Below are 24,583 nucleotides of genomic sequence, written 5' to 3'. Positions count from 1 at the left end.
GTGTGATGCAGCCCCTGCCGGTGCCCTCACCTCCTCTTCCCTGCTTCCTGACTCCCCACATTCACACTCTATGTTACAATCACGCCAAGCTGTTTGCAGTTCCCAAGGGGGCCAGAAAGTTCCTGCCCCCATGACTTTAACAATGACTGTGATGATAACTACAATGGTGATAGCTCTCTCCTGGGTCCTATTAATGTGCTAGGTTCTACACATGTGCTCTTTCATTTAACGGCCCCCCCCCCCCCGACAGCACCATCTAATGAAGTAGTTATGGTCAATCCCATTTCACAGATGAGCGAACTGAGGCTCAGCGTGGCTAAGTGCCGGGCTTTGAGCCAGACAACCTGGGTGCATGCCCAGCTCCACCGCTATCTGATCAGTCTGACCTTGCGCAAAGTCCATCTCTCTCCCAGCTCCAGTATCTTGCAAAACACTGAGCGTGATGAACCTGCCCCCTGGGGCTGTTGTGGGAATTAAATTAGATGGGGACAGCGTTTGGCACCTGGTGAGTATATCCAAAATGTTCAGAATTTTTCATGCCACTTTGTAGGCGGCCAAGAAAGAAACTAAACTCCGCTCAGCTGTGTCTGATTCCAAATCCTTTCTCTGCTTCTCGTCACATCCATAGTTCAAGACCCAGCTGTTCCGCCCCTCCCCATGCCACCCTCCGCCACTGCCGGGGAGCATCTGTTCCCCTTTTGGAGGGGTGAGAGTGCCAGTGCTCAAGCAAGCTTCCAGGTGCTTCTAATGCCTCCCAGAACTTCTAGGAAGGGCTTTCTGATTTCCTCCTGTTGTTCTCTCTTTGGCTCCCTCCACTCCAAGCTGGGTAAACACCCCTTCCCCCTGTCCCCTCTATACACTGTCATCTGTGCTACTTCCCTGCAGGTACGGATTCATGTGGGCCGCCATCTCCCTCCAGGGCTAGGAGCCGCGTGGAAGTCCTGTTGGAATCCTACCATCTCAGTGCCCCCAGCTCCTAGCACAGGGCTTTAGAAGGGGCTCGCTAAAGAAACAAACAGGTCATAATCAGGTAAGTCAGCACTCAATATTATTTGGTGACTGGTCACCACATCCCCTTTCCTGGCAACACATCCAGGAGAGGTGGAGGGTGGAAAGACAGTGGAAGCTTCTGAGGTGACTCTTGATGTCCTGCTGGAGGTCAGAGGAGATACTTTAAAGAACACTGTCTATATTCCTAAGAAACTTGGCTGAATTTCAAGACACTGCTGGATGGCTTTGAGGGTTGGGGGAGCAAGGCAGAGGGAGAAGAGAAGCATTTCAGTTGCCTAGGCATGTCTTGCTACATGGAGAGAAATGCACTCTTTGCCATTACAGACGAGAGGAAAGATGAGGTCTCTTACAATTACCGGAAACGAGGGAGTTCTGGTGAGGGGCATTTTGTCTGGGAATTTCAGTGCTGGAAGTCCTTGGAGAGCCTCGTAGGGTAGCACAGATACTCCTAACTCCCCCTCCCCGGCCCCGCGGTATCTTTCCTTCTGTAGCATTAGCACCACCAGACACATCGGACGCTTGTTTATTGCCTGTCACTCCCTCTCCCCACCCCCGCGCCCCCGCGGCAGGGATCTTGTTTGGATTCCCAGCTGCCTCTCGGGGACCTAGGTCGGCCCCGGCACTTGGTAGGCCCTCAGCGAATATCTGTCGAGGGCCCAATGGATGCTTTGAACGCACAAGCTGTCCACGCCTCCCCCGCCAGGGGGGCGGGGCAGGGATCGGCATCCTTCCCCACGCACAGGTGAGGGGAAAGCGGACCCAGGGCCGGGAACCCGGCCGGCCTGGAGGTCGGGGTCGCTGAGGGCCCGACGGGCTGTGCCCTTGGGCCATCCCCGCGCCTCGCAGAGCTGGAGTTCCCTCGTCTATGCCACCGGGAGGGCGCCGAGCTCCCCAGCGCGCCCCCGGGCGGCCGCTCGCCCGCCCGCCGCGACTTGCCCAAGGTCACCCGCGCCCCGGCCCCCGGGTTGTGGGGTGGGGGCCGGCGCGGGGCGGTCCCGGGGCGCCGCGCGCGCTGACGCCGGGCCCCGCGATGCGGCGGGGACGGGGCGCGGGGGGAGGCGGCTTCGGCGGGCGTCCTCCTTTTGTGAGAGCGCCCGCGGCGCGGCTTCTCGAAGGTAAACGGCGTTTCCTCTTCCTCCTCGATGCGTCTCTTCCTTTTATAGTTATTTCTCGCCTGGCAGTCGCCGGGGCTGCTGTGCTGCTGGGCCGCCGCGGCGGGGGCCGCTCGCAAACCTGTGGCGGTGACGTGAGACCCGCCAACCCGGAAGCAGCGGCGGCGGCGGCGGCGGCGGCACCCGAGGCTCCGAGGCTCCGAGGCTCCGAGGCTCCTGCGCTCCAGCGCCGGCGGCCGCGCTCCCCTCGCCGCTCGCCCAGGCCGCCAGGTACGTGCCCGGGGCTCCTCCGGCGCTGCCGCCCGGGCCGCCCGGCTCGCTTGCGCGCGCCCTGGGAGCCGATCTGCCACCGGGGAGGGCGTGGGGTGCGGGGCGCGCGCGCGATGGGTGCAGGGAGAGGTGGGAGTGCGATCCGGGCCGCGCTGGGCGCCCTGCGGTTGGAGAGGGGGCGCCGCAGCGGTGGGAGCCCCCGGCGCGTGGGGCGCCCCGAGGATGCGCCTCGGGGGAGAAGGGGCCGGAGGGTGCGAGGGGCGCACGCTGAGGGGCCGCCGCCCGGGTCCGCCCAGCTGTGGGGAGCGCGCGGCTGCGCCCGGAGGGAGGGTGCCCGGCGTGGCCGCTCCGCCGCAGACCCCTCCTGCTAGCCAGGTGCGGGCGCAGGGTCTGACCCCGGGCGCCGTGCACCCCCCAACCCCCCAGCTAACTTCGACTGGGGCCTTGGAAGGCCAGTCTCAGAATTGAGGAACTGGAGGCGGTGAACAGAATCTCCCTTGGCTTCAAGACTTCCTCGTGGGGTGACCACCCGCCTCTGTTTAAAGAGCACTTCCTCTTTGCCCTTTATCTTTTCATCGTATTTTTTTTCCATTTTTTTTTTTTTTTTAATGTAAGTTCAGTGTTAACGAGTGGATGCCCCTGCAGCCTGCACGGCTTCCCTGGGGTTGTGTACACAGCCCGTGGGTATGGAACCTTGTGTGTCCTGTGTCGGGGGGTGGAAGGAAAGAGGAACCGAGGACTTCCCTTACTGGAGCCCCCGGCGGCGGTCTTTGATCCTCCCCCTGCCGCAGAAATGGAGCCAGAGGGGGAGGGGTTGAGTGGGAAGGAGGCCTCGCCGGGGAGTGTCACGAGGACTTTGCACCTAGGTTTAATTCCTTGCTCTGCCACTTAATAGCTGTGTGACCTTGGGCAACTCGCTTGCCCTCTCTGAGTCTTAGGCGCCTGTCTCTAAAATGGGCTGCTTTGAGTTGGGCCTGGAGAAGAGGAGCGTGTGTTTCCTGGCCTGGAGAGGGCGCAGTGATGGGACGTGTCATTGTCAGTCACCTTTAATTTCTGCATCCCCACCGTGTAGAAGAGGGGCCTGGGGCACATGGGAGGTGCTCCATAGATACCTGTGAAATGAATAGGTGGGTGGTGAATTTTGAGAAGTGAGTGGCTGGGTGTGGTCCCACATTTTGGCTTCCTTGCCCTGTAACATCCATTCCACGGTCCCCAGAGAGCCACATTTTGCCACCTGGGATATATGTAATCCACCCCCTTCCCAAGGAGGATTAGCTTGTGAAAATATTGACGTCTTATGAAAAGGAGCTTAAACTCTGACTTTGAGCCTCTCCTATTCTTGGAAGATTGCATTTAGTGGAAATGAAAAGGAAGCCAGCCTCATTTTGATTGCCACCGCCAGATGACTGGCTGCCGGGGCGGGCTGCCAGGGCTGACAGCTGGGCTGATTTCCCAGGCATTGGGGTTCCTGTAAACAGGAGGAAGCTAGGGAGAGGTGGGTTTTCTCCTAGGTGGGGCATGCAGAAGTGGTCAGCTGGCCTGAGTTTTCTTCTTGGGGAGGCACGTTGTAATTTGCATTAATTATCTCGATCCTTGCTACACTTTAGGCATGGGGAGGGGCACAGCATGTGTGCTGAGGAGCCCAGGGTGGACTCACCCTCAGGAGTACTTGGAAACGGCCTTCGTATAAAGGCTCGCTATGCATTTCCACAGGTCACTTGGGGAGATTTTCAGGTAGTTTTGCTTTCTCTGACAGCCATTCCTTTTCTCCTTTCTCAGCTCTCAAAGGCCTGTGTGCACTTCACTTAGGATCCTTAGCTGTGCTTTTTTTTGTTGTTTTTTTTTTCCTCTCACAGCTGGAGGGCAGGAGATGAGCCTGAGTGCTGGTATTATTTTAAGAGGCAAAAGCAGGCACCTCTGTGTGGCCGGCTGAGGTTTAAGCATGCACAGATTCATTTCTAAGGCGTAGAGTGGCCATAGTTACCTATGAAGTAGAGATTTTATTCTCATCTTGCGACTTAGAGAAAGTGCAGGACTTGGCCCAAGACCCTCAGCCAATTAAGCAGCAGATTCAAGGTCCTTCCTCCAGACTTCCGACTGCAGAGCTCTGCTGCGCTTCCCTGTGCACTGTGCTCCCTTCTAAAGGGCCTTTGTGTTTCCCCTGGCACCTGGCAGGCTGTCTGGCATATGCTGGATACTCAGTACATGCTTTTTTTTTTTTTTTTTTTTTTTTTTGACAGAATGAACAAAAGAGGGATGGTTTGCTCTTTGTGGAGGTACAGTCTGTCTCTACCTCAAGGTCAGCGCACTGGCCTGTAGGTGACCTTTTGCAATTGTTCTCTGGCCATTCCTCCCAAGTGTGTCTTGCTTCCTCATTGTGGAATCCCAGTCTCTGTCAGTTCTTGCTTCAGGACCCAGAGCCCATGACAGGAGGGACTCCTGAGGGGCACCAGTGCCAGGAGGTTGTGGCCTTACGCTCATCATCTCCTTGATTGAAGAGGCCACTGTCCTGTGGCTTTGGAGATCCGGGACTTGGCCGCCAAAGCGGTTTCTCTCTCTCCAGTGAAACCATCGTCCAGCAAGCGTTGTGGTCATAGTGTGTGTCTGTGAAACATCAGATTTAAACTCAGTCCACTTTAGCTATGCCCTGGCCTGAAGCCTTAGAGAGGTCATGAACTTCTTAGAACTTTCTTTTCCTCATGTATAAACGGGCAAAATCATCCCTGCCCCATTCCATCCAGTTCACAGGACTCCTGAGCATGAGGGCAGGATCCACATTCACACCTCACTGCCCCCTCTTACTGCCTGTGTGCATGTCACAAAGTTTCTTCACCTCTCAGAGCCTCAGTGTTCTCATTTGTAAAATGGGACGATCTATCGGGGGGATTGTTTTGCACATTGTGGTCATGTGAGTGATGCTCTCAGCACAGGCCCCCATTAAATGGCCATAATCATCAGTGTTTATTATTATCAACAGCAGCAGCAGTAATGATCCCTGTGTCCTCAACTAGAGAGAGCATAAGCGTCTCAAAGGCTAGAGCCATGTCCCTTTTTTTTTTTCTCTCCTGTTGCGGAGCACAGGCTCCGGACGCGCAGGCTCAGCGGCCATGGCTCACGGGCCCAGCCGCTCCGCGGCATGTGGGATCCTCCCGGACCAGGGCACGAGCCCGTGTCCCCTGCATCGGCAGGCGGACTCTCTACCACTGCGCCACCAGGGAAGCCCCCATGTCCCTTGTTTAACTTGAGTTGGAGCTTCTGGAGAGAAGTAAATTGAGGAAGGGTGGTGGGAAGGGTTGATTTTATTCTTTTTCTCCTTCCCTGTCTGGGACACTTGATAAAGGCCTGATGAAGGAAGAATCATTATGATCCTGTTTTTCATCCATCCCTGAGGGTAAAAGGTCTTTTTTCCTCTCTCTCATAAAGTGAGCTCCTTATGTGCCTAAGACACGCTTTCATATCTTCTCATAAACTTCGTATCCACTCCTTCCAGATGTCACCCAAGACTTGATCCCCCCAGATTGTCAAATGGACAGAGTTCTGTTGCATCCGTAGAACTTTGGGAGTTAAGTCCTTGATGGTCTTAAAAGGGGTGATTGGCCTCACCAGGTTGAAGGGAAGATAATAACTCTGTAGCCAAGGATGCATGAGGTTAACAGCAACTGTATTTTCCTCTCGTCCTTTTTGCTTCAGAGGCAGCGTGGGTATGGGTTTGGGGGCCACACTGTCCGGGTTTCCATTCTGGTTGTGCTGCTTACGAGCTCCGTGGCCTTCCTCTCTCTGGGCCTTCTTCATCTTTCAAATGAAGAATGTATGCTGCCTGGAAAGGTTGTTGTGAAGGTCAACACAGGGGTGGTCTGGGGAGCCTCCCAGCACAGTGTATGGCACCTGGACGGTGCTCAGCAAATGTCACTTTCCTGCCACTCCTGGGCTCTTTCTATCCTGGCCCCAGTCCCATCGTCCTGTCCTTCCGTTAACGGGGCTCCAGTTCCCACTGAGGATCAAGCCCTTGGGTGACAGCTTCATCCTAGGTTCAAGTTCAAGTCTCCATGCTTTCCCAGACCACTTGTTGACTGGCCACAGTATGCTGCTTCCACTGTGAATGGAGAGATCCTTGTACCAGAGCTTGTCAAGGAGAGTAAACTGGGGAGTCACTGAGTTTATGTTTTGTCCCGTTGATTTTTTTTCCCTCTCCTTTCCAGAGACTTACTAGCTGCCATCTGCTCCGAGGGAAGGAGACATCATGCTCATAAATACATAAATAATCGAAGCTGACGAGGAGACTTGTTTAAAGTAGTGATGCTGAGAATGATTTTTATAAAGATTTAAGATAATCTGAAGCCATTAGAGGAATTGCAGGGTTTATTAAAAAAAAAAAACTGAAAGCGTGTTTTGGAAGAGTTCCTTCTCTTTCCAAGTTGAATAAATGTCAAGAGTAGTGGATGCAGGGCCCGTGAGGGGCAGGTGGGCTGCCGGTCTGTTTGTCTCTGCTCTTGGCTGTTGGCAGTCATCCATTTATGGGGACTGATGGATGGGGAACACGAGGGTAGCCAGAGCCACAGGACTGAGGGGGAGAGCCCTGAACATTTTGAAGCTGCCTGGGCCTCCTTGAGACTCAGAGAGCCAGTGGGTCACACATGCCAGCAGTCACCCTGGGGGGCTGTACATTTCAGATGCTGCTTCTAGAATCTGAGAGTCAGTGGCAGGCTTCTAGAAGGTTCCTAAGGTGAATGTTTTTTGCTTAATGACAGGCTCCATTTTAGTGAGCCCTACTGAGGCCCACAAGTCAAGAGGCAGCTGGGTGGTCAAATCGAGGGATGTGGGATAGGGCATGTCAGAACTGGGGGACACCTTGCAACACTTCCCAAACTGGCGTGTGCCCCCGGATCCCTTGGGGATTCCCTTGCGGATTCTGAGTCACAGGCTGGGGTGGGTGGGAGGCCTGCATTTCTAACACCTCCCCATGTGATGCTCTGGGCTGTGGACCGCACTTTGAGTAAGGAGAGCTTGGAGGTCCCCACCCGCCTCGTTCATTTGGGACCCCAGCTGGCACTGAGGGTGCGAATCAGAATACGGTCCCGGAGGCTCCTGGCAGCTGATGGCTTAGTTAGCAGAGGAGACAGACATGCCCCAATATGAAGATGGTGGGGACTGAAGGGAGGGTGGAGAAGAGCTCCCTCCACCCACCCAGAGGTGCTCCGTAGCCCAGCAGGGCCCGGGTGCTCTGGGCAGTCCAGGTGGGGTGGGAGAGGGAGGGAAGGGAGGGAAGCAGGGAGAGTGTGCCAGGCCTTCACCCGTGGTAAGGTCTGGAAGGACTGAGCAGGAACCTCTTGCTCAGAGTTTCAGGCTTCAGGCGTCCGGTACTCTTGTAATTTTTTTTTTTGTGTGTGTGTGGTACGCAGGCCTCTCACTGTTGTGGCCTCTCCCATTGTGGAGCACAGGCTCCAGACGCACAGGCTCAGTGGCCATGGCTCACGGGCCCAGCCGCTCCGCGGCATGTGGGATCTTCCCGGACCGGGGCACGAACTCGTGTTCCCTGCATCGGCAGGCTGACTCTCAACCACTGCGCCACCAGGGAAGCCCCGTCCCGTACTCTTAATTGAACAGATGAGGGAAGTGGGATCCAGAGGGGGAAGCATTTTGCCCAAGAGGCAAAGTCAGGACCGGAACCCAGGTCTTCTGGCTCCCAAACCGAGCTTATCACATGGCTCCAGAGTGTCTTTCTGTGAGCGCCTCGGGGCTGCCTTAGTGCAAGGCTCTGAGGCCAAGGAGATGCTGGGGGCTGGACGTCCTCCAGCACAGAAGGTACCTCTGCCCCTGACCTCCCTTTGGCAGGGGACCGAGCGCTTAAGCCCACAGTGAACGAGAAGGCCCGGTGCGGGAAAAGTGATGGCTTTGAAGCCATGCACCCCGCCAGGCTCCTGGGACCAGCTGTGTCTGGCTGCTGGGAGCTCTGTGGAATGTTACCCCAGTGCCCACTCAGCAGATACTGTCAGACTGCGGAGCCGAAGGTGTCCTGGCGCTACCGCTCAGTAGCTGTGTAACCTTGGGCAAATCGCAGGGCCTTGCTGAGCCAGAACCGTCTCGGACAGAGCTGGGCTAATAACACCTGCCTCTCTGGATTGTCTGGAGGACTGAATGAGGTAATGTGTGCTCTAGTTGCTAACCTAGCCCCTTTGTAGAAACACTCCAAAAAGACACCCCCCGGGCTTCCTTGGTGGCGCAGTGGTTGAGAGTCCGCCTGCCGATGCAGGGGACACGGGTTCGTGCCCCGGTCCGGGAGGATCCCACATGCCGCGGAGCGGCTGGGCCCGTGAGCCATGGCCGCTGAGCCTGCGCGTCCGAAGCCTGTGCTCCGCAACGGGAGAGGCCGCAACAGTGAGAGGCCCGCGTACAGCAAAAAACCAAAACCAAAAACAAAAAGGCACCCCTTCCCCACGAAGACATAGTCACCGCTGGGTGGGCACGGATTTGTCCAGTGCTGATTTCAGGCCAGGGCTATATCCTTCTGGCAGCGACACGGGATATGGATTTGATGGGAGGGTAGGTATCTCTGTAAGGTAGTTGCAAACTGCTGCAGTGCTTTTATGCAAAACTGAACGCTGGGGTTGGCCCCCCTGGGGTTCTCCTTTGAAAGGGAGAAGAACCGTGGAACTTAGGACCTGGTACCTCCTGGTTCACACGTGACTCCCTAACTGTGGGGTCTTTTGCAGCTTGCCTAACCTCCCCTGGCATCCCAGTGCCTGTTTTGCAGCTTGTTGTGGCTCTGAAGTCAGGAAAGGGTGCAGTGGGCCTGGCCTCTCACAGGTGCTCAGTACTTAGAGTCCCCTGTCTGCTCAGCCTCAGGGTCTGGGACTCTGGGAGGAATCCCAGAGTAGACCAGGGGAGGCCTTTACTGCCAGTTTCTGTGCTGGCCTGGCCCCAGCTTTGCTCGAAACCAGAGGTGAAGTAAAATACAGAAGGCAGCCAGGAAGTGAAACTCAGCCAGTAAAATCCTAAGATGTCTGCTCGGCTCCCCTGAACTCTGGTTTTGTAGCGAGAGTCACCGGGCACCAGAGGACAGGGCGGCAGGGTGATGGAAGGGGATGGGAGCAGGGGAGCGGGAGCTGGGGAGTGAGACAGCATATCTGACACTTTCTGTCGCATTTATGACCCAGCCAAAGGCCTCCCGAATAACAAGGCTCCTGTAAATGTCACATTGCGGGTTTTTGTGATTTTGGTTTTTTGGGGTTCTTTCGTCTACCTTATTATAGTAATAACTTTCCCTTGTCGAGCATGGATAATGTGTACTTTGCAGATGGTATTTCTTACCTCACAGTGACTCTGTGAGGCAAGTTATATTATCCCCACCTTACAGATGAGCAAACAGAGAACACTTAGAGGCGAATAAAAGGCAGAGCTGGAATGCAAAGTGCTACACCAGCTTCAGCACCCACCTATTGTTGTTACCACCTCTTCTGAGTGTACGTCAAACATAACTCGAAAAAATCTCTGAAGAGACTTGTCTGCCAAGGAGCAGACACTGCTGCCGCTGGACGATGCTAGATGTTGCTGGAAGGCGGTGGTGGTTTTCTAAGTGGGCATCTCATCATGATAGGCACCTTGGCAGCCATCAGTGCCGAGAGCCACCTACTGTGAACTTGTCAGCCCAGGAAGTTCTGAACTTATAAATGACTCTTGTAACTAGATTACTTGGGCTAATTTGAGTGGTGAGGTTTTTGGTAAATTCAATGTGAAAGTGACTGGTGCTATTAATGCACCTCTTGATGCGTTTGGTGTTGGGACGTGTAGCACATGCATCGTCTGCATTACTCTGTCTGCATGCACCCTCAACAAGGCAAAGTTTTGGGGGAAGGAAGTGTGCTCTGGGTTCATGCTTTGGGGTGGATGGTTGAATTGGGCAGGAAAATCCCAGTGTTTGGGCATTGGTCACTGTAGACTTGAGGAAATAAGGTGGATACAGGATGAATCGCTGGGCTTGTAGTGTTCCCCCCATCCATTTTCAGTGTGTGAATTCGCCAGAATATTCTATGTGTGTGTTTCCTCTTGCCCAGTATTTCTTTTATCTGACCGTAACTTGCATATGTTTAAGCTTCCTGGGTGGGAGGGTCAAGAAGCCACATTTTTAACAAGCACTCCAATGATTCTGACGCATTGGTCCCCAGCACCCAGTTAGAGGAACCCCACGTAGCATAATCCTTTACCTGGGTACCACCTGTTTCTAACTGCTGAGAGTGGGGCAGTTGGTATAAGTTGGAAAGGACATTGAAGATCACCCAGTCCCATCCTTCTCAGCCTTTTTCAGGCCACAGCCCACTCAGGAAACAGAATTTACAAGGTGTGGGGTGGGGAATGGGCAGTAAAAGAGGAAGCATCTCTCGGCTGGAGATGACTGACCCTGGGGCCACCCTCCCAAAGTGCTGAGGAGGTCAGTATCTCAACACAGTGTAATCTCGTCTAGGAATCCCGCTTGGGAAGCTCTGATTCTCATCCAGGGTTGGAACCTGTTCACACAGCCCATGGAAGCCCAGAGAGGTGATGTGAGTTGCCCAGAGTCATGCAGGAACTTGAAAGTTATCTAGGTCACTCACTGAAAGAATGAGTGATCAGACCAGGGAGGTGAAAGCCCTACTAAGGACCACACGGCCAGCTCGTGGCCCAGCGAGGAGTTCTCGTGACCAGACAGCCTGTCCGTGGCAGGCGGGTTGCCAAGCCATGGTGGCCTCTCCAGCGCTCACCAGCCTTGGAGGTCCGGTTTCCTGTTCTAATCCGAAACTGATTTTCTGCTAGTTCCTGACAGACAGACACATCCCTCAAGACCTAAAAGCACCAAAGGAGAAGAAACCTTACACAGGAGGCACATCTCAATCATGAAGTCCAGAAGTCAGCTCAGCAGGCAAAACTGCATGGTGAAAATGATTCAGACAGTCTCCTAATTTGCCCCTGAAGGATCATTTGTGCACACGTGATTTTGTGTACGTGATGCTGTGCAGTAACATGTGTGCGTGAATGTATAGCACAAGCACTAGTGTACAGTATACAGTAAAGTACAATGTACAATATCCAAAAAAGAAATTCAATTAAATACAAGAGACAAAGTACACTTTTACTATTTAAATTTTTTAAAAAAAGCATTTGGCCCTTTGAGTATAGCTGAATATAGCTAAGTCAAATGAGCATGAGATACAGTTCCATTGTATGTTGTGATACATTGAGGACATCTTGAGAATGTGGAGTTGTCCTGACCCGCTGGCATGCCATGTATTACGCGTGTATGTACAGTTATTCCAGGGGTCTCTTCTGCTTGAGTGTGATTAACTTTGGAGAGTTTTGGGGGGTCCAGCTCCAGTGTGGGAGACCTAGTAGACTGGAAGGACACAGCCTCTCCTGGCCTAGTGAGGCCCGACTCCGGTTTTTGAATAAAAGCAGTCTCTCTGATCACAACAGCTCCTAGATTTAGGACTGTCCTTGTTCCTGTACACCTCACGTCTGTGGTTGAATGCCCCATTCTGGAGTTGATCTGAAAGGGCCTCCTGGGCCCATGGGGGACTCCAGCCTTTAGAGATGACCCCAGCTCCCTGAGGCCCTCCTCCCCCTGACCCCGACACCCCCAGTGGAACTGTCTCTTTCCCCAAGCGGTGTTTCTCAAAGTTTCAGTGGTGAAATGCAGAGGAAGTGTAGGAAACCGAATTTGCATACTTCTGACTTCACCCTGGCCTCTCCCTCTCGGCAGTAAAGGAGGAACAGGTGAGCTGTGACCTTTTGAAGGTCCCCCACCCATTCCCCCAGGGACCCCCTCCCCCATGATCATGGCTGAGAATGTGATTGGAAGATGCTTCTCTCCAGCTAACCTGATCTTTGTCTCAAGACCTTGGACATTTAAAACCCAAAGAAAAGGAACCTGATCTTTTGTTCCCCGATCATGTTAAGTGGGGCAGCGGGGAGGGAGTATTTGATTCCACCTCGGAGCTTATTCTCCTACGCATTATGGAGCTGCCACGCAACAGCAGGGATTGAAGAGCACCTGAGATGCACCTGCTGATGTGCAGAGACTGGAATGTTCTCTGAGAGCTCACTCAAGAGAAAATCCATCCGGTGCCCCATCCTCCCCCCAGGATGCCTGTGAACCGTGTCATCCTGGGAAGGCACCTGTATCTTCTTGCTGGTGGCCAGCTGGGTCCTTGATCAACCCTTCTGGGCAATCATGGCAATTTATATCAAGAGCCATGGAGATCTTTGTAACCTTTGACCCAGTGACCCCACTTCTGGGAAGCTGTCAAACGGAAACAATAAAAAATCTAGACAAAATGTTGCACAGAGATCTTCAACTCAGCTTTTTTGACAATAACAAAACAAGTTGGAAGTAACCTAAGCGTCTGACCATAACCAGAGACCTGAATCAGTTCTGCTGTAGCCACTCAAGGTGAAGGCCCAGAGGCTGGGCGAAACTGAGCAAAGCAGCCGTATATAGGAAAAAAGACTGGAAGGAAATAACACTCCAAACTGGTGTCAGAGGTTGTGGAAGGCGGATAAGAATCTGGACGAATTTCTTTTCCTTTCTCCCTTTGGCGCATTTTCTGTAATGTGGTGGCTATGTTACTTTTATGGGAAGAAAACCTCTGTTCTGTCTCTTCTTCTAAGAAACTGAGAACTCTGCTGTTTCCAGGGAAAGCAAGAAAACCGAAGGGGAGATCCCTTCGTACACGGCGCATAACGAAACAGACCAGCTCCTGAAGCTTAGTCCTGGGCATTCCTGAGGTTCCAATACTAACAGGCCTGTTAACAGGAATATAAGACAACTGGAGAAAGAACAGCTGGCAGTTCTTGACTATAACAGCCACCCTGGATCAGACACCCTAGACCCAGGCAGAAGACATTATTGTTGCATTTAATAGTAGTAAAATAATCAGTGAGGTAACCCGGAGGTGGGGTGGGGGTGGGTCAGAGGAGGTCACGTGACTTTTCTAGAGCCACCACAACCCCAGGAACTCTCCTCAGGTCATATGGAAATCATTTTCTGGGAAGGGTAAGGTGAGGGTCAGCTACCAGTGAACAATAGCAAGGTTGTTTTCTGTTTGGGTGGCATTGTCTTTGTCAGTGGCAAGCAGAGTGAACTCTGGTTCCCGTGGAGGAGAAGCTGCCCTGGTGTGTTCTGAGTGGAAGAGGTGTAACCTTATGTCCACAAGCAGGTGAAGGCGCCGAGGTGAGCTACAGCCGGTTACGGGGATAGCAAATTTCCAGACAGTCTCTGTTGTGTTTAAAATGCCATTTTCTTTCAAGTTCTGTAGCTCACCTGTCATCTTTGCCTTCATTTTGGAGCAGTTCTGATTCAAATAACTCCTCAGCCATTTTTTTAAGGGAGGCACAAAAAAGGTGCCTGGAAACTAGGTGCCAAAGGTGGGTTTGAGGAAGAAGCGTATGCATTAATTTTCTGCTTTGGGTGGAAAATTGAAATGGGAGTGTTTTAAAATGTTCACTTCAAGGACTTCCCTGGTGGCGCAGTGGTTAAGAATACGCTTGCCAGTGCCGGGGACACGGGTTCGAGCCCTGGTCGGGGAAGATCCCACATGCTGCGGAGCAACTAAGCCCATGCGCCACAACTACTGAGCCTGTGCTCTAGAGCCCGCGAGCCACAACTACTGAGCCTGCGCGCCACAACTACTGAAGGCTACGCGCCTACAGCCCGTGCTCCACAACAAGAGAAGCCACCGCAATGAGAAGCCCGCGCACCGCAACAAAGAGTAGCCCCCGCTCTCCGCAACTAGAGAAAGCCCATGTGTAGCAACGAAGACCCAACGCAGCCAAAAGTAAATTTTAAAAAAGGTATAAAAAAAAATTCACTTCAAACCCCAAGATTCATATTTTTTGTGTATGTGTTTCTGTGATCACATAGGAAACGGGGACACGTTTTAGCATCATTTCCAAATAGCCATTTATTCAGTGTCCAGAAAAGCCCTTGTTCTTTCCATTCTCTTCCTCCTCTGTTCTCTGTTGGGCCCGGCATCTGGGCCCTCTGTTCCCAAGCACCTTCCAGAGGAAGTGACAGGTACATCAGGCAGTTGTGCTGCTGCGGCCGAATGTCGGAAGCTACTTGCTGAGCTGAGCCCTGGGCCACAGAGCTGAGTCACTCCCCTTCCTCATCTTCGCCGTTTCCCGGGTCAGGACTAGAACACACGGTGGGATAAGTTTCTGCCTGGGTCCATCATCTCATTTAATCCTCACCCGCACTGTGCCGGGAGTTGCAGGTCAGCTCAGCAAGTCCCAGCGGGCGACCCATCAGGTGTTAGGCGGGTTTACTAAAAGCTTTCATCCTTGGGCGAGGCTGAAGCCCATGAAAACTCCAAGGTTTTTGTTACCTGAGGGTGTGGGTTTCATCTGCTCCCGAGAGAGGGCGGAGGCTCGGGAGACCCGCTGCTGGACACGGGGCCTTGCCTCTGCCGTGGGGGCCCAGCCCTGCCAGTTGCTTCACGTTGCTTCGCTTCTCTGTGGAGGGGGCATCACGAAGCATCCGTACCGGAGGAGGAAGCTGGGTGTGTGATAGGCCTGTCACCTCCCTGCCCCCCTCTCCTAAGGACCATACTCTGAGGGCTCTGTCACCCGTGTCCTCCCAGAGGGGTGGAGCTGCTGTCTGGGCAGTGTGGGGGGTGCGTCTGTTCCAGGTCTGCCCTGTTTTCCCCTCCCATCTTCCTTCCCTGTCTGCCCGCCTCGCCTCTGTCAGAGCCTGGGACAAGCGCTCCCTTGGAGAACCGTCGAGAGCTAACTCGAGGAACAGTCCTCTGTGAATAGATGTGCCGGAAAAAAGCCTTTGGCCCAGAGTAAGCCCAGCTGAGTATTGTCGGCGCTAAATTAAAGATGAGCTTCCTGGCTCTCTGGTCTACTTCACGTTGACCGCATACCACGTCTTGACCCTTAAAAGAAGAAACAAGGAAGGAAGAGAAAAAAGAAAGGGGCTTCTAGGACAGAAAATAAAGTCTAATAACAGTACCTTATATCCGTAGCGTGCTTTGTGTTTATGCCGTGGCCTTCTTCCACTAAGCTTCGCCGAGCCCTGGGCCTGGGCCTTTTACTCTTTGAGGTCCACAGGTCAGGCCTCGATCTAAGAGTGTTTGTAGAATGAGTGCGTAATTTTTTCAGAAACTTGAAGCCCAGAGAGGTTGAGTGATTTGCCTAAGGCTGCACAGCTGCTGAGGGCCAGAGTTGAGACTCAGTCTTAGCTCCACTTCTTCAGCTCCACTTGGTGGCCTCCTTACAGGTGCACTTCGGGCTGGCAGAGAATTCAGAAGTCAGGGGACACACCTAATGAATGAAAGGGGCATTGACTGAGGCCTCATCCCTCCTTTATTCTGAAGGCTGGTACTCCTTGTACTCTGGAAATCAGCCTGCTCTCTGGCCACCTGAGCTGTCCTCCCATCTCTCCCGCCCTCGCATGTTGAAGCATCTTCTCATTTGTCTCCTCCAAAGCTCCTGGAAGCCCCCTGGGGCTGTGTTATTTAGTACCGTTGTTGAACATCAGAATGCAGCCCGTGGCTTTGGCTGTGGGAGCTGGAGTTGAACGAAAGAGTACATTGGTCCTCAGGGAGAGAGGACCCTTGCTGTCCGTCAGAGGGTCCCCAGGTTGGGTCTTCTCTGGGCCATCACACTTTCTGTTCCAGCCTCTCCATGTTCTTATCTGTAGAAATGGTGATTCGTTCACCGGACAGGTCCAGAGCCCCTACTGTGTGCCGAGTACAGTCCTGTGGGTTCTGCTCCTCATATTAAATGCTGCTCGGTCCCTTAAGCCAGCTCTGGGCTGTGTCTTACGCCTTCAGACTCCAGGGATTGGGAGGCAATCGGATGGCTCCACTGGGGGGGCCTTCTGCACCCCTCCCCCATTCCCTTTTTGGGTCCAGTGGGGAAAAACCCTGTCCTCCGTGTTTTCTTCTTCTTCTCCTTTTCCTCCGCCCCGCCTCTCTCCTCCTCCTCTTCCTTCCCCTCCCCCTCCTTTTACCATTTTCAACAAGCAAGCATCAAGCATGAACTATGTGCCAGGGTTTGGGTTGGGTGCCCATAGAGAGAGCGTGGCAGGAATCGTTGCTCACAGAGGGTCCTGGACTGTGGGAGGAGATGGACATAAAAACAAGTCATTGTACTAATATGCAAAGTGTTAACGGTTATGCAAAATTTAAAACTTGCCAAACAATGATATACGTTGTTTAAGGAGTACAGTCATATGTAGTAAAATTGTAAAGAAATGCGTGGCAGTAAGAATATCCAATTCAGGACAGTGCTTACCTCTGGGGAACTGGGGAGACAGATAGTTTTGGGGTGGGGTACCCAGGGGACTTTGCTTGTATTCACTATATTTTGTTCCTTAAGCTTGGTGGTGGGCAGAAGAGGCGGTTTTATTATTCTTTATGTATTTTTTTGTACGTCTGAAATACTGCACAGTAAAATTTTTTTTAAAAAGTTGCAAGCAAGAAGTTATTTGGAGATACTAGCCTGGGAGGGTCAACAGCCAGATATGGGGAAGTTTCTCTTCTCTGTGCATCTAGCCAAGCACAGCCCAGGCTCACGCATTCAGGACATGTTGAACTGAACTTTGCCTGAAGGGGCTAGGGCAGGCTTTATAGATAAGGTGACAGTTTGAACTGAATCTTGAGGCCTAGCGCTGGGAACAGCATTTCAGACAAAGGGAACAGCGTGTGCAAAAGCTGGCAGGCCAGCGTTCAAGGAGCTACATGCAAATGGGTGGAGCCCATTTGCTCTCCCAAAGCCCCCCACCTCCCTGCCGCCTTTTTCTTTTTGGGGTGCGCTGCAAGGGGGAGAGCAGGCACTGGCCCTTCCGCCTCCTCCCCGCCGCTTCGGAGCACACAGCAGTTTCCCAGATGAGTCTTCAGTGTCAGACAATGGTAACCTCGGCGGTAATCTCGGCCCTTTTTCTGTACAGGATGAGCTTTCTCGCCAGTGTTTGCTCTCTGCTGGTCCAACTCCTTTATCAGAGTCCCGGTTTACCAACGGCTTCCTCCTGCCCGGGCTGAGGAAGAGCAGTTTGTGGGCAGCTGTCATTGGAAGGGACCTTAGCCAGTGTCTGGTGCAGTGGCCAGATGAGGAGACTGAGTCTCCTGATAACAGTGAATGTTCTGGAAGGGGGCGGCCTCAGCTTCTGAGCTTCACGTGGAATCTTAGTTCCCTGACCAGGGATCGAACCAGCGCCCCCTGCATTGGAAGCAGAGTCTTAACCGCTAGACCAGAAGGGAAGTCCCTGCTCTCCATCATTTATACTCAGAATGGCTCAGATTCCAGGGCGGTGTAGAGTTGAGTTGACTCAACTCAATGGGATGGGCTTCACTCTGGTATTAACACCAAGTCAGATTCCCAAGAGCACTTTGATGTCTATCAGGGCCTTGGCTTTGTGAGAGATTGGTCCCAGCCCAAGGAGATTGGCTTTGGTTTCAAATGCAGAAGGCCCTTGGTAAACCGGGACTCTGATAAAGGAGTTGGACCAGCAGAGAGCAAACACTGGCGAGAAAGCTCATCTTGTACAGAAAAAGGGCCGAGGTTACCATTGTCTGACACTGAAGACTCATCTGGGAAACTGCTGTGTGCTCCGAGGCGGGGGAGGAGGCGGAAGGGCCAGTGTCTGTTTAGTGGCTTTTGGGGAATCATGTCTCTTCAAGATCATTTTCTTTGAAAACATTGCAAAGCCAACAAAACTCCTGGGGGAGCCAGATCAAAGCAGTGACGGGGAATTTCATCAGCGCTTAATCAAAGACATTGACTGTTTTCTGAGCCTCACTGGTTCCTCTCCTACTGTTGACTTTAATTGTGGAAACTTGTTCATTAGGGTTTCGTTACAGCTGGCCCAGGGTGTCACCCCTCGTTTGCCCACTTTGATCTCTGGGAAGTCATCGGCTTTTTGGGAGATCCTTGGGCTCCTGGCCATCTCTGCCACTCACATTCAAATTCAGGCCAGACCTGCACCCAGATTTCAGGAGAGAGGTCCTTTTCCACACCCCATGTTCCTGCCTGGGCTGAGGAAGAGCAGTTTGCGGGCAGCTGTCGTTGGAAGGGACCTTAGCCAGTGTCTGGTGCAGTGACCAGATGAGGAGACTGAGTCTCCTGGTAACAGTGAATGTTCTGGAAGGGGGCGGCCTCAGCTTCTGAGCTTCATTGGGTGCCTCTTTTAATCTACCAGAGGCTGTCCCCAACGAACCTGCAAGTCCACCGGCTTTTTAGATGCAGTCTTGACGACAACCTAGTGGCAGGAGGGGGCAGGGAAACCTGCAAGGTCCAGAGGAACTTAGCATGGATCTCCCACCGGGGACCAATTAATTCCGCAGGAAGTTATGGTTTACATTTTGCCCTGGAAACTCAGGCCCTGCACACATTCATGCGCCTTGGCCCTCAGAGCATCCTCTCCACAAGTTTTGTTTAATCACAGTCATAGTTGAGAACTCCCAGCATTTTCCCCTGATTTTATTAGCTAGTCCTTACCCGCATTTCATCTGCCTTGTCTTAAATACTTTTTTTTGGGTCTGTGTTTATAGACCTTAAGTAAACTCAAATCCTTGACTTTAATTAGGAAGCCAGCAGTGGCCAGAAAAGGAGGTTCATTCCGTCTGTTTCTTTCATACTGTAGCTGTTGAAAGTGTAAGTGAAGGCAGGGGGATCCCCAATAGCTAGTAGAGTGACCTGGGGGTGAAGGATTGTGTGCGCCAACAGATCAGGTGCCCTGATTCAGCTTCAGTTACATCGACATTACCTGCAAGAGATCACTTGATGTTACCTTTGATTGATTGATTGATTCATTCATTCATTCACCAAAGGGATGCCACCTTTTTGTAACACCATCTCGTGATCAGACCTCAGAGGGCAGTGATTTTTGCCTGTGTTCACTCCTGCTTCTCTGCCCCTAAAATGGAGCATACCGTGGGTGTTCGGTAAATATTTGTTTAATGAATAAATGAGTACTAGACATTCCATCATTAGGAATCCATTTCTTTGTTTTAATGATAGGCTCCTATCTCCTTGTATCTTTTATTTTTTTTAACATCTTTATTGGAGTCTCCTTGTATCTTAAAACAATGCCCCAGGGGAGGGTAAAGAGTACATTAAGTGCCAACAACGAGCTGTTCACAGGAAAGCAGATGGAACTCTGTGGCCCCTGGCAAGGGGGTGAGCCAGAAGCTGGCGGGGGTGTCCTGTTAGTATGGAAATCGGTGTGAAGAGAGGGGGATTAGAGGCTCAGCTAGTTGGATGAGCGAGAATCTCTTGGGCAGGTCACCCAAGCTCTCTGAGATAGACTTCCTGATCTAGAAACCGGGGGTGGAATGCTGATGCCAGATTCTCAACCTAAAGAGTCTTACGTGCCCTGTCCCCTGGGTCTCGGTTTCCCTGAAGGCCCTTCTATCCTCGCAGGTGTTCCCACTGGTGCTTCCTCAGGGCATGCATTCAGCTCCCACTGTGTCAGGCACGGTACTAGGCCTTGGGAGGACAGTGGTGTCAGAGGTAAATGAGTCCCTTTTTCATCTAAGCTGGGGAGTTTAGATGGAGAGACAGATAGCGATGATAGAGGGAGCTGGGGTGGGAGACATGCTGGGATGGGGGCCATGCAACCCAGCCTGAGAGATCAAGGAGGGCTTCCCAGAGGAAGTGGCATCCCAAAGGGTAGGGGCTGTGTTTTCTTACTCTTTAGATTCCTAGCTCTAAGCAGAGTGCCTCACATATAACAGGTATTTGGGGAATGAATGGTGGATGAGCAGATATGTGTAACAGTGTTTTATAAACCAGGAAGTATAGAACAAGGGGCAGGCGTGGGTGTTATGAGTTGTGGAGGGTAAAGCAGGGGCACCTAGGACAAACTTTATTTCCCGCCTTCCTGAGGACCAACTGTTGCCAAGACCTAGGGTCTCCCTTAGAGCACAGCCAGCTGGGTGACGCTGTCAGCCTCTGCCTTTTGTCCCCCCACTCGGGGAGGGAGACTGTCTGTGGCTGGACATTTGAAGACAACTCAGTAGCCAGCAGCCCTTCTTAATGGGATCCGGATTTGGACATACAGACCTTGTTCCCGGTACCATGATGGCTGACTCAGGAGGTAGCTCATTGTGTGTGTGTGTGTGTGTGTGTGTGTGTGTGTGTGTGTGTGTGTGTGTGTGTGTGTGTGTGTGTGTGTGTGTGTGTGTAAATGGAGTGATGCCCAGCAATTGCTAAAAAAGGTCTGCAGCTCATATTCAAATCCCGAACTCTGCAGTACAGTTGCCATCCCCAAAGCAGAGCTTGCTCTTTTTTTAATCCTCTCCTTCATCCAGCTGAATTTCTGGAAGCCAGGGATGGCAACTGATTCATCTTTGAAACCCTAGAACCCAGCAGGGAGCCTGGCACATCTGGATCTTGGAACAGTTTGCAGAGTGAATGAACAAATGAACAAACGAATGAATGAACTTCAGTTAATGCCAATTAAGGTATCCAGAGTGTAGCTGATGTCTAATGTCTTCATGGGGGTAGAGAGAGAGGGATGTTTCTGGAAATGACCTTTTGCTACTATGTTAGGTGTTTTGCAATAGCAAATGCTTGAAATTCTGCGTGACGCTTGCTCTCTGGGGTGAGAGATGAAGAAACACTTCTTTTGTTCACACTTGGCTCCGGGGCTGTGTAGACAGGCAGAGGCCTCTCACTTCTGCCGCCCTGGGAGCCCCTGGGTCCACCCTGTGGACCAGTTATGGTGAGACAGGGCTCGTGGATCTGCAGTGACCTAATTCCACAGTTCAGTGAGTTGGTGTGTCTTGCGGGCATTTTCTGTATTTTGGGGTGCTCAGCATCCTACCCACCTCCCTCTTTGGGGGATCTCCCAGGATGTAGGTCTTGGAGGGGAACAGAGCTCTGCCCCCGGTACGGGAGCTGAGGTGGACCAGACATGCTTTCTTCCCACGTCCAGCTGCTCAGGCCGTGGCGTGTGGCCTCCACGTGGCCACGTGGCTCAGATTCCGGGTTGAGCGCAGCAGCAATGCAGGTGAGTTAGAGGTTCCTCGGAGTCAGGAGTGTCCTAAGCAGATGTTCTGTGGGCACAGCCTTGGCCACATTTCCCCTCTGCCCATCTCCTGGCCCTTTATGCAGCCTGCCTGGTGGTTCTGGGAGCCTTCCCTTATTGTCTCATCAAATTCCGTTTTTTCTTTTCTGCTGTCTGTAATCAATAATCCTGACTGACAGGTACCACTGAGGCCAGAGTGAGGCACCCCGTCCCTAGCATGGACCTTGGTAACATGTTGAGACAGGTGAGCTTGCTCTGGATGCCTCCCTTTTTGTGGTGCAGACACCATCCAGCCTGATCCCATTCCTTGAAGACCCAGTCTGCTGCAGTTCAGCTCCGTAAACATCGGGCCACCGACTGTGTGTCAGGTTTGCACTCAGAGGCACAGGGATGCGGAGATCAAGAGTCCCTAATCCTGGCCGATCTGGGGCTTTCTGGCCGTTCATCCCTTCAACCAATATTTATTGAGCACCTGCTAAGTACCAGCAGGCACTGTGCTAGGGCTTAGGGATGCAGAACCAAAGAGATGGCATGTTTGCCGTCCTGGAGTTTGCATTTCAGCTCTTCAGCCTGTTCTTCCTTTAAACCATGTCTTATTCCTTGCCTGTTCCTTCATTCATATATATATATGTGTGTGTGTGTATGTATACACACTTACACATATATACACATACACACATATACATACACATACCATTCACTGAATACCTATGTTCTCTGTATAAAAATGCTTATATATGTATACATGTTGCTGTATAAAACATGCATATATGTATGAAAACAAGCTTTCCTTGAATACCAACTGTATGCTACAGATAAAAACATGTTTATATATATATATATAAAACATGCACATACACTATATACATCTACATGTATCTACAAGTGTTTACTGAATACCTACTTTGTGCCTACGCTGTGCTAGGCATGTGGCAGAACATAGCCTAGCAGAAGAGACAGAGAAGAAAACGTTGTTTTCATATGCTGGGAAGGGCCATAACTTTGATGAGGATTAGGCGGAGAGGTGACGTTGGCAGGGTTACCGTAAGGCGTGAAGGGAGAGCGGGCATCAGGCTGCCACGGAGCAGAGGCCAGTCCTGGTTGCTTTCCTCCGTTACCTTGACAAGGACGGTCTGGTCCAGGTATCTGCTGAGGTGGCAACTCTGAGTGGCTCCTTACGTATTGATTTAGGTGCTTGCCAAAATCAGAGGTCATCTGGGGACTAACTTAATTTGGGTTCCTTTAAAATAATCAATGAGATGGAAATTTCAGAACACTAAGACGCTCAGATCTGTGCAGCCATGAAAGTTCTCTTTTTCTTTAGAATTGCCAGTGAGGGGAGGAGCACGGCAGGGGGTCAAGTCAGTGGAAACTAAAGGCATTGCTCCCACTCTCCTCTCATCCTCTCGTTCACCTAGAACTTGACCAATTATCCGGGTCTTCTTGCCAGGATTTAACTGTTCTCTTGCCCCATTCCCTCCTAGGTTTTGAGGCCAAAATGAGGACCCTTTCAGTTCATTTATGCTGCACGTGCTGCCCTAGGACAGGGCTCCGGAGGGCTTCTTCAGGGGTGGGGGTTCTAGGCAGTCACCTGCATGAGTCCCACATGCTGGCCACATCCTGCACTAGCTACTTTTTTTTGTTTTTGTGACAGCTTTAATTTTTTTTTAAGTATTTGTTTATTTATTTATTTATTTAGGTTGTGCTGGGTCTTAGTTGCGGCGTGCAGGATCTTTAGTTGTGGCGTGCAGGATCTTTAGTTGTGGCATGTGGACTTCCTAGTTGCAGCATGCGGGATCTAGTTCCTTGACCAGGGATCGAACCCAGGCCCCCTGCATTGGGAGCATGGAGTCTTACCCGCTGGACCACCAGGGAAGTCCCATGACAGCTTTATTGAGGTGTATGTTAGACAGAATAATGTCCTTCCAAAGATGCCCAGGTCCTAGTCCCCAGAACCTGTGAATACATTACCTTATGTGGCAAAAGGGACTTTACTGATGTGCCTAAGGAACCTTGAGATGGGAAGATCATTCTGTATTATCCAGGTGGGCCTTAGAAGAGGAAGGTGGGAGGGTCAGAGGCACGGAGGAGGTGTGATGATGGAAACGGAGGGTCAGAATCGGAGATCTGAAGCTGCTAACACTGCTTTCTGTGAAGCCGGAGGAGGGGGCCACAAACCAAGGAATGCTCACGGCCACCAGGAACGGGAGAACAGGTCCTCCCCTAGTAGAACCTCTGGAGGGAGCCTGGCCCTGCTGACACCTTGACTTCAACCCGGTGAAGCCCATTCTGGATTTCTGATCTGCAGAATTACAAGACAATACATCTGTGTTATTTTAAGCCACCAAATTTGTGGTACTTTGTTACAGCAGCCATAGGAAACCAATGCACGGTATACTTTATGTATCTAAAATCTACCCATTTCAAGTGTACAATTCAGTGATTTTTAGTCACTTTACCAAGTGGTGCAGCCGTGGCCGTAATACAGTTTTTTGAATATTTCCCTCACCCCGATGAGATCCTTCATGTCCATTCACAGATAATCTCCGTCCTCAAGCCCCAGGTAACCACTACTCTACTTTTTGTCTCTATAAATTTGCCTGTAAAATTGCCTTTGGGACATTTCATATAAGTGGAATATGTGATCTGTGTCTGGCTTCTTTTACTGAGCGTAGTGTTATTCAGGTTCATCCATGTTGTCGGTATTTCGTCCGTTTTTACTGTGGAAAAATATCCTGTTGTATGGGTATATCACATCATTTCTCCACTCACCAGTTGATGGACAGCTGTGTTGTTTCCAGTTTGGGGCCATTAGGACTAACGCTGCTATGAGCATTCGTGTAAAAGCCTTTGTGTGAACGTGGGTTTTTCACTTCTCCTGGGTAGATGCCTAGGAGTGGAATTTCCTGGGTTGTGTGGATTTCTATATTTAACTTTTGAGAAGCTGCCAAACTGCTTTCCAAAGTGGTTGCACTAGTTTTGATTCCCAGCAGCCATTCATGAGGGTTCCCTCCACCCCCAGTATAAACCCCACAACTCAAGACATTATTATTAACAGTCTGTTGGGGTTCTAGATCTGTGATCCTTGATCCATCCTACATTCTCTTATCACCAGGTTTGTTTCGGGTGTTGTCAAAGTTTGGGGTTTTGGCATTGGATGAGACCTGATGTTGGTACTTGTAATATA

At 51.8% G+C, this 24,583-nt stretch overlaps 1 protein-coding gene across 1 annotated transcript in view; it reads left to right on the top strand.

Annotated features, from left to right (window-relative positions):
- Nucleotides 1–2,041: 2,041 nt before the first annotated feature.
- CYRIB (CYFIP related Rac1 interactor B) overlaps nucleotides 2,042–24,583 on the top strand; it is a gene marked incomplete at its 5' end in the record, with an annotated part of 154,123 nt that continues 131,581 nt past the window's right edge. The window contains one exon of the mRNA XM_079722389.1: nucleotides 2,042–2,126. Within this exon, the coding sequence (XP_079578515.1) occupies nucleotides 2,042–2,126 (85 nt within the window). The remainder of the gene's footprint in view (nucleotides 2,127–24,583) is intronic.

Source organism: Hyperoodon ampullatus (assembly GCF_949752795.1).
Source record: "Hyperoodon ampullatus genome assembly, chromosome: 17".
In the NCBI taxonomy this organism is placed as follows: domain Eukaryota; kingdom Metazoa; phylum Chordata; class Mammalia; order Artiodactyla; family Ziphiidae; genus Hyperoodon; species Hyperoodon ampullatus.
Note: the sequence above shows the minus strand (reverse complement) of the source record. Positions and strands in the feature narration are given on the sequence as shown.